The sequence below is a fragment of the Portunus trituberculatus genome, chromosome 42 (assembly GCF_017591435.1).
Source record: "Portunus trituberculatus isolate SZX2019 chromosome 42, ASM1759143v1, whole genome shotgun sequence".
Lineage (NCBI taxonomy): Eukaryota > Metazoa > Arthropoda > Malacostraca > Decapoda > Portunidae > Portunus > Portunus trituberculatus.
This window is the reverse complement of record NC_059296.1, coordinates 19733014-19744750: the sequence shown is the minus strand read 5'-3', so window position 1 is coordinate 19744750 and position 11737 is coordinate 19733014. Positions and strand designations below refer to the sequence as shown.

General features: G+C 39.7%; 2 protein-coding genes across 2 annotated transcripts in view; one reads left to right on the top strand and one right to left on the bottom strand.

The window, feature by feature from the left end:
• The window catches only part of LOC123517712 (mediator of RNA polymerase II transcription subunit 16-like), a 92577-nt gene extending 89011 nt beyond the window's left edge, over positions 1 to 3566 (top strand). Inside the window, exon 17 of the mRNA XM_045278070.1 lies at positions 1496 to 3566. Coding sequence (XP_045134005.1) covers positions 1496 to 1622 — 127 coding nt within the window. The 3' untranslated portion in view covers positions 1623 to 3566. The remainder of the gene's footprint in view (positions 1 to 1495) is intronic.
• LOC123517713 (zinc finger protein 524-like) overlaps positions 1 to 11737 on the bottom strand; it is a 76320-nt gene that overhangs the window by 42759 nt on the left and 21824 nt on the right. The gene's annotated exons all lie outside the window — the stretch shown is intronic.

Below are 11737 nucleotides of genomic sequence, written 5' to 3'. Positions count from 1 at the left end.
TCATTCATCTCTCATAGTTTTTCTACTTTCTCATACTTTTTCCCATGCAAACAATCTCAGACTTAAGTACTTCATGTTTCATTCCCTTACCTTTATTTGACATTACAAACTTACTAGTATGCATTCATGTACTACATATTGATAGAGTTTAATTTCCTTCACTATTCATTCTTTGTTCACCACATGCATTTTTTAATGTCTTATTTCATAGTTATGTTGTTCATAATGAAAATCAAGACATCCAGACCTTTTATATTGAATTCAATACCTTTTATATTGAATTCAATATATGTGCAGAAGGCAACTTCATATGTGCCTTAGCCTTCCCAAATATTTTAGTATTTAAGAGGACCAGAATGAGAATGACCAGGAATGAGTGTGTTTGGCCATTGTAGATAAGTATGAAAGAAATGTGTGAAATTGATACATATGTATCACACACTACAGCAATGATGTTTACTGTACTTGCACATGGGAGTACAAACTCCAAGTCTGCCAAGAACCTGGAGGACTACAAGAGGAGGAAGGTGACCTTAGCCTACAAGACATAGGTCACTTCACACATAGACTCCATAAGTAAGGAGTCTATGACTCCTCCCTCTAATAACGGTGAACATAGACAATGGACTCTGCGGAACCAGAACATTCACTAACTTTACATGCATATATCTCAAAAATCTTAATAGGTATTTCAAATCTGGTTTTGCATATGAAAATATGTATATTGAAGATGTTCTGGTTCAACTGGCATGTTTCTAATGTAGTTTTTCAGTGATTTTATGTACCTATTAGCTTTTAGGTTTTCGTCGTAAAACATAAAGACTATATACATTTCAGCATTTTGCTCTAGAACAATACAAAGTTTGTTTCCGTACTGCTTCTGCAAATGCGCATAAGGTTAACTGACATATCAGTTTTGGTTTGAAGTCAATATTCCTAATATTTTTTTAGAAATCTTAGTTTTTCTGCGTATAGTCAGTACAGCAGCCACTGGCCTCCCATGTTGGCCACCCATGCAGCCAGCCCAGCTCATCACCTGTCAGTAGCCTTATTGATGTTTATGATTCAACTCTAATATATTCAGCAGTTCCCCTTTATTTGTTTCATAGATATCCCATTTTTATGTAACATTAATTTTCCCATTTTTTATCATCTTCCTTCACCAAATACCTTTCACATACAATCCTGCTGTTATCTCCAGTTGCACTTCTATATTCTCTAAATGCTCAAAGCATTAAAATATTACTTATGCTCTATAAGGCAATTAAATTAAAACACTACTTCTTAGTTGAACATTCCTTCATTTCTCACTATATTAATTTGTTACTCCACACACCTCCATTTCATTCAATCTCCCCTCATATTCCATCTTTCAGGTCCTTGACAATACATCTTCATGCAATGTTATCAGTTTCCATTCTTACACTAATAATTTTGAAAATAATATTCTAGTCTTCCACTAATTATTTTGAAAACAAAATATTATGTATTTCAGGTGCTGCAGTGTGAGAGCCAGCTGGTGGGGGGATTCTGAAAGTGTGTGGGATCATCACTGGGCTTCAAATTGCATTTGCTCAGGACACTGGGCACAGCCACCAACCTCCCCTCCTAGAGCTGCTTGAACATGCTCAGTCCTGCATTATTTCAAGTCTAAATGTAACACAAAAGCTTGTTCATTTATTTAGAACCCTTAAGTATTATATTACTATTGATTTTTCATAATACATTTTAAGTCTAAATGTAACACAAAAGCTTGTTCATTTGTTTAGAACCCTTAAGTATTATATTACTATTGATGTTTCATAATACATTTTTTTTCCTAAATATTTGCTTCGTATAAACAAAAAACAAAAGACCAAAGTATAGATTGTAAAGCTAATGAAATATCAAGCTCCTATAAAGCACTGCAGACCTGTTCCGTATGTTTGTATTATAGCTATGAATTATTTGTAATAACATTTAGGTTAATTTGCTAAAAAGAATCAAGATACAGAGTGAAATCTGAACTTTTTGAGAAAGTGAGCAATAACTTTTTTTGCTTCTGTACATACAATTTTGAAATTTTTTGTCACTTAATTGTAGTAACCATCATGATGTTATATGGTAATATTATAATTTCCTTGGAGAACCAAAGCAAAGCATACTTTATCATGAAATCACTGTTTGCTTTTTATGGATTTTGTGTAAAGAATGCAAAGGAACAAGTTGCAACAAGAAAGTACAACATTTGATTCCAAGAATTGACTGCCAATTGACATGCACTGTACTTTTGTACATTTATGAATGTTATGTCAGCACCATTAGTAACATTTTTCTTAGATTTACAATATTTAAGAATAAAGTACATACAGATCCCTAGACAAAACAAATTTTTCCCTTAAGAAATTAGGGGAAAACGATTAATCCATTCCCAAGAAGAAAAGTTATTGGTAAATCATACAGTACATTGATGATGATGTATAAAATTCATTTAAACACTGCTTGATAGTAAAATACATACTGTACTTGATGGCTAAGATGTACAGATTTATAAGACTTGCCCCATTTCTACAGAGCCTATTCAGAAAAAGGTTTTATGTATTTAAGTTTGTAAGGTTTCAAGCAAGCTAAATGCTTGCTTGAACAAAATACTAACAATCACAATAGTAAAAATGTCATACATGATTGGAGTAATAAAACAGAGGTAGTGGCTTAGTCACAGAGACAAGGTGAAGATGTCAACAGCTTTGTAATGAAAAAGGAGTGTCATACACTGTCAAATATGGTAAATAAAAAAGCAATAGATGAAAGAAATAAAAATTCAACCTCACTTTACCTTGCTGAGAAATCCACCAACCTGGTAACACTGCTCAAGGGCGTTATGACTTTGTCTTGATAAATAAGCACAGCGTGTAGTACTGTGGCTCATTTTAACATATACAAGTTCTAATTTGCAAATTGTATCCCAAACAAAGGTCACATACCAAGCAAATCATTTTGCGTCCAAACAGAACATACACCAAGTTTGACTTATTACGAAGTGGACATATACTGAGTTACCACTGTATACATTGAAGCTGTCTTTAACAGCTGATAACAATCATGGCAAGAAAATAAAGTGAACACCTTAAAAAGAGAATAGATTAAGGGATGTTTGTGCTGCAGGTTCATGTTCATTATTGTTGAGTAAGATATGAAAAAATTGAAGTTATAAGTGGCATGTTTAGCAATATTATCAAGTTGCTGACCTGAGAATAATTTTTAATATCTATTGCCATTATGCACCTACTGGCATTCTTAGACAATCAGCAATGCCTAACTATGAATTGGTACTTTTAAAAGAGACATTTCTCAAAAAAAAAGTCTACTATTAGCTTTGTAAATCTTATAACATTTCAGATGTTGGAGATTAAGCATACCATTTTAGTTCATCATTATTTTAGTAATCAAGAAAATAGGTTATTCAACACTACCAAACCCAACCTTTATTACAATTGTATCTAATACATGCATTAAGTAAAATTTTTGTAAGCTTGTTAATAATGTGTGTATTTCTATATAAATTATCCAATAAAAGTGTAACTCTGCATTCCTGCAAAGTGGATTTTGCATATTCTTTGCTGTCATACAACCAACTGTGAGATACCCTACTGTAAAGACCTGTCCACACAAATGAGCACAGCTTGAAGGACTCAGTTCACAACCAAGGTTCATGGGCACAACAGTACTGTTGTCCACCCAGTGTTAACATAGCCCATTCCCAGACAACAACCACCGAGTGGTAATTACGGCACAGGCAGCGTCTGGCAATTTCATACAACTAATGACATAGGCACTTTGCCAGCATTCTGGTGAGCATAAGCAGAGAGCCAGTCAATGAATAAATTGCCCATTTGTACTCATACGCACAGCTCAATTGTCTAGACACAACTTAAAGTAGATTTGGAATTTTTTTTTTTTTTTCAGGACTCGGTGTTTTCTCTCAAAAGATTCCATGTAAAAACAGTCAATGCAATAAATAGATCATATGCATCAACATGCTGCATTAAGTACTTTGAAAGAATATATCTGCTGCTCAGCTCAGAAGTACATCAGCGCACACTACATATGTGTTCCCTCTCCCTCTTGAAATACGAGTAAAAGTTGCTGGAGTGGCACGTTTTAATAATTCAGTACACTTGTGAACAAAATGACCACATGCATTTTGTTATGTCAAATGAAACGATAGTAATGATCAGTAAATAAAGGAAGTGAAGCATGACATTCATACATCCTTGCTTCCCATTCTGGATGAAATTTTAACTTTTTGGACCAATAATTTTAAGGTAAAAGTCATATAGCAAAATTATTCTAAAATCATTCATCATCATGTACTTTAAGCACAAGACATCTCTCTCCAAACTATGTATTTATGAATCTATCTTCCACATCCCTTCAATCTTTAAATTCATGTATGTCTTGTGTTGATACAGCTCGAGGTCATTAAGCTTATAAAGAAGAGGCCATGTTTCCAGGTGGCTTGCAAGTAGCAGATAACCCCTCCCATTTCAAACACATTGAAAGGAAGCAAGAGTTGGCATGTATCCTATCAGTTTCGCATTTCTCAATGTTACTATGTATGGTGTTAAACAATGAAGTTTCCCAAGTCCACATAATACAAAGGAGGAAGTAAGCACTTTGTTTAATGTTTGATTTTGTGATTTTACACTGTAATACAGCAGTAATGGTTGACACTGACAGTGCTTTATCACCTGGTACATTTGCAGCAATATCACAATGCAGGAGAGCCTTCTCTTTCTAGAAAACGAGACAGAAGTTAACAAGTGGAATAAATTGAAGGTAAACAAACAACACATGCAATGCAATGTTAAAACTGGGAAAGAAATATAAGCCAACTTGTAGTGATGGATGTTTCACCAGAGATAATAAAGCAGTGACTGAAGACCTATTGAAAAATAACATGACACTACAAACAAACTGCATTCCTGCAGTCATTTGTGCAGTGCTGCTTAGATGGCATAAGAAGCCATTACATGATAATCCCCCAGCCAGAAATACAAGTAGCTTAATCTTCAGTCCCACCTCCCCTCCCAATACTTTTGCTCTTGTATGTGCATAAGCTACCTCAAGTAGGGCAACTGGCCTTTAGGTGTCTCCTTATGTTCTTGTTCGTATGTACAGTAATATTACAGATGAAAGTTATGATGTCTTAAGATGGTAAAGCTGTTGGGGTAATAGGTGTTATTTTTCATTTTTATAATAGTGTATCCTATTGATACTTTTACATAAGCAATAACTTGATTATGTGTTTTTAAATACATTAACAAACAGATGAAATGAGTTGTAATGCAGAAAATATTCTAATTAACATGAAAAACAAAAAACAAGGCCAAATCTTTCCATTACAGAAAAGATGTCTATCTTTATTGCTTTATTTTCATATTTAAAAAATTGGATGAACTTGGTTTGTTCTTTTTTCTTTCTTTTCTTTCAATACCATATGCACCAATTCATTTTAAACCCCTCAGTCATTTTTTGCAGTGCTAACTCAAAAGAAAAAAAAATGCATATTCCATTGCATCACCAATCTTTCTATCATATCATACAATATCAAATATTTAAATATTACTATCGTATTGTTTTGAGTCATACTACTGAAATTAAATTATGAATTAATTAGATAACATCAGCAACACAAAACATCTGTATTTTAGATAATTATGAGATTTGAATCTAGATTATCCATTCAGGCAGAGGATTTTAAACCTATAGTAGAAGAAAATGTAATTAAGATGTAAAGGCAACCCCCGTTTAACGAAGGTTCACACAACGAAATTTCACTACAACAAAGGTTTCATTTTACTACTGTCTGCTCATTTAACGAACACCAAACTCGCTTTAACGAAGTTTTATCCAGGTAATTTTTTCTAAGTTTGAAAGCCCAGCCGTATCACGCAAGCCGACAAGCTTTTGAATACACTAGCAGCCGCAAATACTAAGGCTTGCCTCAGGAGAAATCTTGGGACACCTGTAGAATCAAGATCAAGATCAAGATCAAGCCTCTTGTGAACAACATGCACCACTGTTAGGAAAAGGACGCAAGAAACAGGAGAAGCTAGGAGGAGGCGTAGCTCTGCTCCACAGGAAGGTGGGGAATCTGAGTGGAAGAGCTGGACATAGGAGACAGTGCTGAGAGTGAGGACGTGTTAGCTGTTCAAGTGGAGGGTAGGAATGAGAGTGGCAGAGCTGAAAGGATAGTTGTAGTGGTAGTGTATATGACAGTGGAAGGCGATAGAGCAGTTAGGGAGAATAGTAGAAAATACAGTGTTTTGAAAACGATTGCAGATTATGCTGGAGAGAGAGTGATTGTTATGGAAGACATGAATGCTTACGTAGGTATGTTAGGTGAACAAATGAATAGGAATGGTGAGATGCTGGATGAGTTTGTGAATGAGATGAACTTGGAGAATCTGAATGAGACCCTGGCTGAAGGACGAGTGACTTGGTGTGCGAGGAACCAGGTGTCAGCGATTGACTACATGCTAGTGAATGGGAGACTGCGTGAAATTGTTGACCGTATGTGGATAGATGAAGATGGGATGATTAACATAGTCTCAGACCATAACATGCTGGTGCTAGAATGTAAGTTGAATGGAAGAGACGGAACAAATGCCAAGGTCAAGAGGAAAAAGCGGAGGTTGAGAGATGCAGGATGGGAAATTTTCCAGGTGGACTTGAGTGAGAGAAGATGGGAGGATGAGAGCCTGAATGGTGTGGATGAACTGAATGACAGATTTGTAGAGAATGTGAAGAATGCAGCAGCCAGTCAGATAGGGTATGTAAGAACAAGTGCTAGAAAGCATAAAAGTAGGCCGTGGTGGAATGATGAGATTAGAGATGCTAGGAAGGAAAGGAAGAGACTGAATAGGGTGTGCAGACAGTTAAGAAAGAGGAGACATGAGAGTGAGGAGGCTGAAAGTGAGTACCTGAATGCATGGACAGTGTAAGTGAGTCAGCAGCGAGTGACGAAGCGAAAGATAATGAATGCTAAAGTTAAATGTGAGAAAAGTGTGATTCAGTCCCCAACACAGGTTCCGCTGCACTGTGTGTTGTGAGTGTTTTTTTCCGGTCTTTTGCTTGATCTGAGGGTGCTGCTTCCTGTACGAAGATGGTTTTGAGTGCCTGCGGAACCTGTGAGGAGAGTGTGGCCAGCTGACAGAAGGCTGTGGCATGCGAGAGATGCATGGTCTGGTTCCATGGCACCTGTGCAGGGATGAAGGACGCCAACATGAAGGCCCTTCAGTTCGACCTGCTGGTGTTCCTGTGCAGGTGTTGCCTCAATAGGAGCATCAAGGAATGGAGGAATGAAGACAACGATAAGGAAACGAAAAGCGTGCAACAGCAGAGTACCCAGACGGAAAACCCGAAAAAGGAAGCAGAAGTTCAGACAGAGAAGAATGAAGACCAGCAGGAAGTAGTGGAAGTTGGAAGAGTAGAAAACCAATCCAGGAAGAGGATGATGTTCAAGAAAGCTCCAGTCCATATCATCGGTGACAGTATGGTGAGGAAGACCCCAGACTTCCTAAGGAGTGAGGTGGAGTGCACCAGCATGGAAGGTGCCAAGATACAGGATGTGAAGAAGAAAGTTCTAGAAGAAGTTAAAGAAATGGAAGAAAGAAGCCTCCTGGTGATCCAAGGAGGAGGAAATAACCTAGAGGCAACTGGGGCTGAAGAAACAGTAAAAGAAGTGGTAGAGGCAGTCAGGGCAGCTGAAGACAAGAAGATGAGTGTGGCTGTGGTGGGGTCCTGCAGCGCCCGCGTGAAGGAGCGCTGTATGAAAAGACAAGAAGAGAGACGAACCGGATGCTCTGCAAGGAACTCCTGAAGCTTAAAATGGAATGGCTTGCAGAGAAGAAGGGAATGTCAGCTTCCTGGATTTAGACGGGATACTGGACCATGACAGGCTTTTCAACAGAGACGGTGTCCACCTCAACCAGGATGGAAACCAGAAGATGGGACGGCGACTGGCTGAGTGGATGAGGGCAAGGCAGGTGTGCTGCGTGGAGACGGCTTGACGAGGAGGACCAATGGATGACGGCAGACAAAGAATAGAACAAACTAACCAGGCAAGTGAATGTGTGAAGTTTGGCTGTATGAATGTGAGAGGATGGGGTGTGGGGAAGTTTGAGGATGTATGCAGGGAACTTGAGGAGTGGAAGTTCGACATAGTTGGGCTTACCGAGACTCACCTGAGAGATGACGTGCGAATGGAGGATGTGAGTATGTCATGATAGGGAAGGGCCATAGGACACAGGAGACACTGGGAGGAGGCGTAGCCTTACTCTACAAGAAAGGAAGAGGACTGAAAGTAGAGGAAATAGATGTGGGGAGGTGTGAAAGTAGTGAAGATGTGATGGCAGTGAGAGTAGAATGTAAGAATAAAGTTGGCAGAACAGAGAAGATGGTGGTGGTGGTAGTTTATATGACTGTTATGGGAGAAAGAGCTGATAGGGAGAATAGGAGGAAGTTTGATGTACTTAGAAGAGTGGTGAGAGAGCATAGGGAGGAAAGAGTGCTTGTTATGGGTGACATGAATGCACATATAGGTTTATTGGGTGAACGAATGAACAGGAACGGTGAAATGCTTGAAGAGTTTGTGGATGAAATGGAGTTTGAGAATCTGAATGTTACCTTGGCTGAGGGGCGAGTGACTTGGAATGCAAGGGAGCATGAATCAGCGATTGACTACATGCTGGTGAATGGAAGAATGCATGAGATTGTGTCACACATGTGGATAGATGAGGATGGTATGGTGGATATTGTGTCTGACCACTATATGCTGGTCATGGAGTGCCGGATGCAGAGTGAGAATGAAGTGAAAGTGGCAGGTAAGGAAAGGAGGTGGAGACTGAGAGATGTAGGGTGGGAGAACTTTCAGGTAGATCTGAGTGAGAGAAGGTGGGATGATGATGTAAGGGTACATGATGTGGAGCACCTGAATGAGAGACTGGTTGAGAATGTGCGGAGTGCTGCCGAGAATCAGATAGGGTATGTGAGAGTAGGTAGGAGAAAGAGAGTATGCAAACCATGGTGGAACAGTGAAATCAGAGAGGCCAGGAAGGAGCGAAAGAGAATGAGTAGACAGTGTAGATGGTTGAGAAAAAAGAGACATGAAAGTGATGAGGCAGAGAATGAGTACCTGAATGCATGGGAAGAATATGTGAAACAACAGAGACTCACAAGGCGAATGATAATGAAAGCTAAAGTGAAGTGTGAAAGGAGTGTGATTGAATCTTTAAGAGAGAAAGGCATGGAAGGTGGCCGTGAATGGTACAAGTTCATGAGAGGTGAGAATATGTCAGAGAATGTTGGTGTGGAGAGTCTGAAAGTGAATGGGAAGTTATAACAGAGAAGAATGAGATCAGGGAGGCAATTAGACAGTTCTGGGAAGAGGTGGGTGGTGTAGGTGAAGTGTTTGGTGTGAGAGAAGGATGTGTGACTCTGGAGATGAAGAATGCAGATGAACTGAATGAGAGAATCAGCAAGGAGGAGGTAGAGATGTGTGAAAAGGCAGAAGAATGGGAAGGCAGCAGGTTTAGACGGGATACCATATGAGATGTATAAAAATGGTGGGGAGGTTGTTATTGACAGGATGACTGAGGTGTTTAACCAGGTGTGGGAGGAAGAGAGGGTGCCAAGAATGTGGAATGAATGCAGGGTGACTCTGTTGCATAAGGGAGGACACAAGAGTAAGAATGAACTGAAGAACTATAGGCCGATTGCATTATTAAACACAGTAGGTAAAGTATTTAGTGGAGTGCTGAATGAGAGATTGTGTAAATGGATTGAGCGAGCTGGAGTGTTAGGTGAGGAACAGAATGGTTTCCGTGTGGACAGGAGGGCTGAGGATAACTTGTTTGTGGTAAATGAAATGATTGAGAAAAAAAGAAAGGAAGGCAAATTGTATTTAGGTTTTTTGGATATAGAAAAAGCTTATGATAGAGTGGATAGAGAAATGCTAGTCAGAGTCTTAGGAAAGATTGGGTTGAGTGAAAAAATAATCAACATAGTGCATAGCATGTATGTTGACACCAAAGCTAAATACAGACTAGGAGATATAGAGACAGACTGGGTGAAGAGTGAGAGAGGAGTTAGGCAAGGATGTATTCTGTCACCAACCCTTTTCAGTTTGTATACAGAGGAGTTAGCAGCCAGATTGAGAAGAATGAATGCAGGAGTAAGAGTGGGAAATGAGAAGATAGGTGTGCTCCTTTATGCAGATGATGTGGTGGTCATGAGTGAGTCAGCAGTTGAGTTGCAGAGAATGCTAGATGTTGTGGATGGATATGGGAGAGACTTTGGAGTTAGGTTTAGTAGTGAGAAAAGTAAGGTGATGATAGTGAATAGGTCTGAGGATGAAAGCAATGCAGTATGGAAAATTGGAGAGAATGAGATGAATCAGGCACGAGAATATAAGTACTTGGGGATGTGGGTGAGTCCAAGTGGGTGTGAAAAGACAAAGAATGAAAAGTTAGGTTTAGTGAATCAGTGGGTAGGACGATTGGGGAGTGCAGCAAGAATGAGAGCAAGCAAATATGATGTGCTGAGAGAGGTGTGGAAGAGTGTGGCAGTGCCCAGCATAATGTATGGTATGGATGTGATTGCATGGAATGAAAGTGAAATTGACAAGCTAGAAGTGGGACAAAATAGAATAGGTAGAATGGCACTGAATGCTCCAAGGTACACAGCAGTAGAAGCTTTGAGAGGGGATATGGGATGGAGCACCTTTAGGGAAAGACTAGTTAAAGCCACACTTAGATACAAGGTCAGGCTGGAAAGAATGGATGAGGAAAGAATAGTGAGGAAGGTGTACCTGTGGAATGAAAGTGGGAGTCAGTGGAGGAAGAGGTGCATGAGAATGACAGAGAGGAGTGGTTTACAAGTGGTATGGGGATGAGAATGGCTGGGAGGAATCAAAGTGAGCGTGAATGGATCGTGACAAGAGGAGGCAGGGTAGGAACTGAATGGGATGCAAGGAAATGGAAGAGTGAGATAGACAGAGAGGTGAAGTGGGTGGGACTGAATATATGGAAGAATGGGATGGAACGAAAGAGTACCCTGGAATGGTACAAGGAAAAGGAAGCCCCGATGTATGAAAGGTGGTATGATGGCAGCCTGGGTGGTGACCTTCTCTTCCGAGCTAGGGCACAGTGTATGGATGTGAATGCAAGGAACTACAGGTGGTCTGAGTCCCGCAGCAAGGTGTGCCAGATGTGTGACATGGGGGAGGACGAGACGGTGGAGCATGTCATGCTGGAGTGTGAGAAGTATGAGAGAGACAGGCACGAGATGATGCAAGTGATCTTGAGTGAATTAGGGCATAATAGGAATGAAAGAGTGAAGACAGGAAGGGAATGGATGGTGTTGCTGCTGGGACTGTGTAGAGAGACGAGTGAAAGGATGATGGAGGCTGTGAAGGAGTATCTGGAAAGAATGTGGCGAGCGAGGTGTAGGGATCATTAACAAAGAGAAATGCTACTTTTTTTTCTTTCTTTTTTTTCTGTTTTGTCTTTTTTGTCCTCTACAGGAGCAGCCGATCCAAAGGCCTGGCTCTGGAGTGATCCCGAGCCACTTGTAGCATCAAGATCAAGATCAAGACCCATAACAGCGTCAGCAGCAGCTCGTCTTCACTCGCTCAAATTTCTTGCAATGTGGCCTAGCATTCCTAAGAAGTCCAGGAAGTCTCTTACTCTCGAAG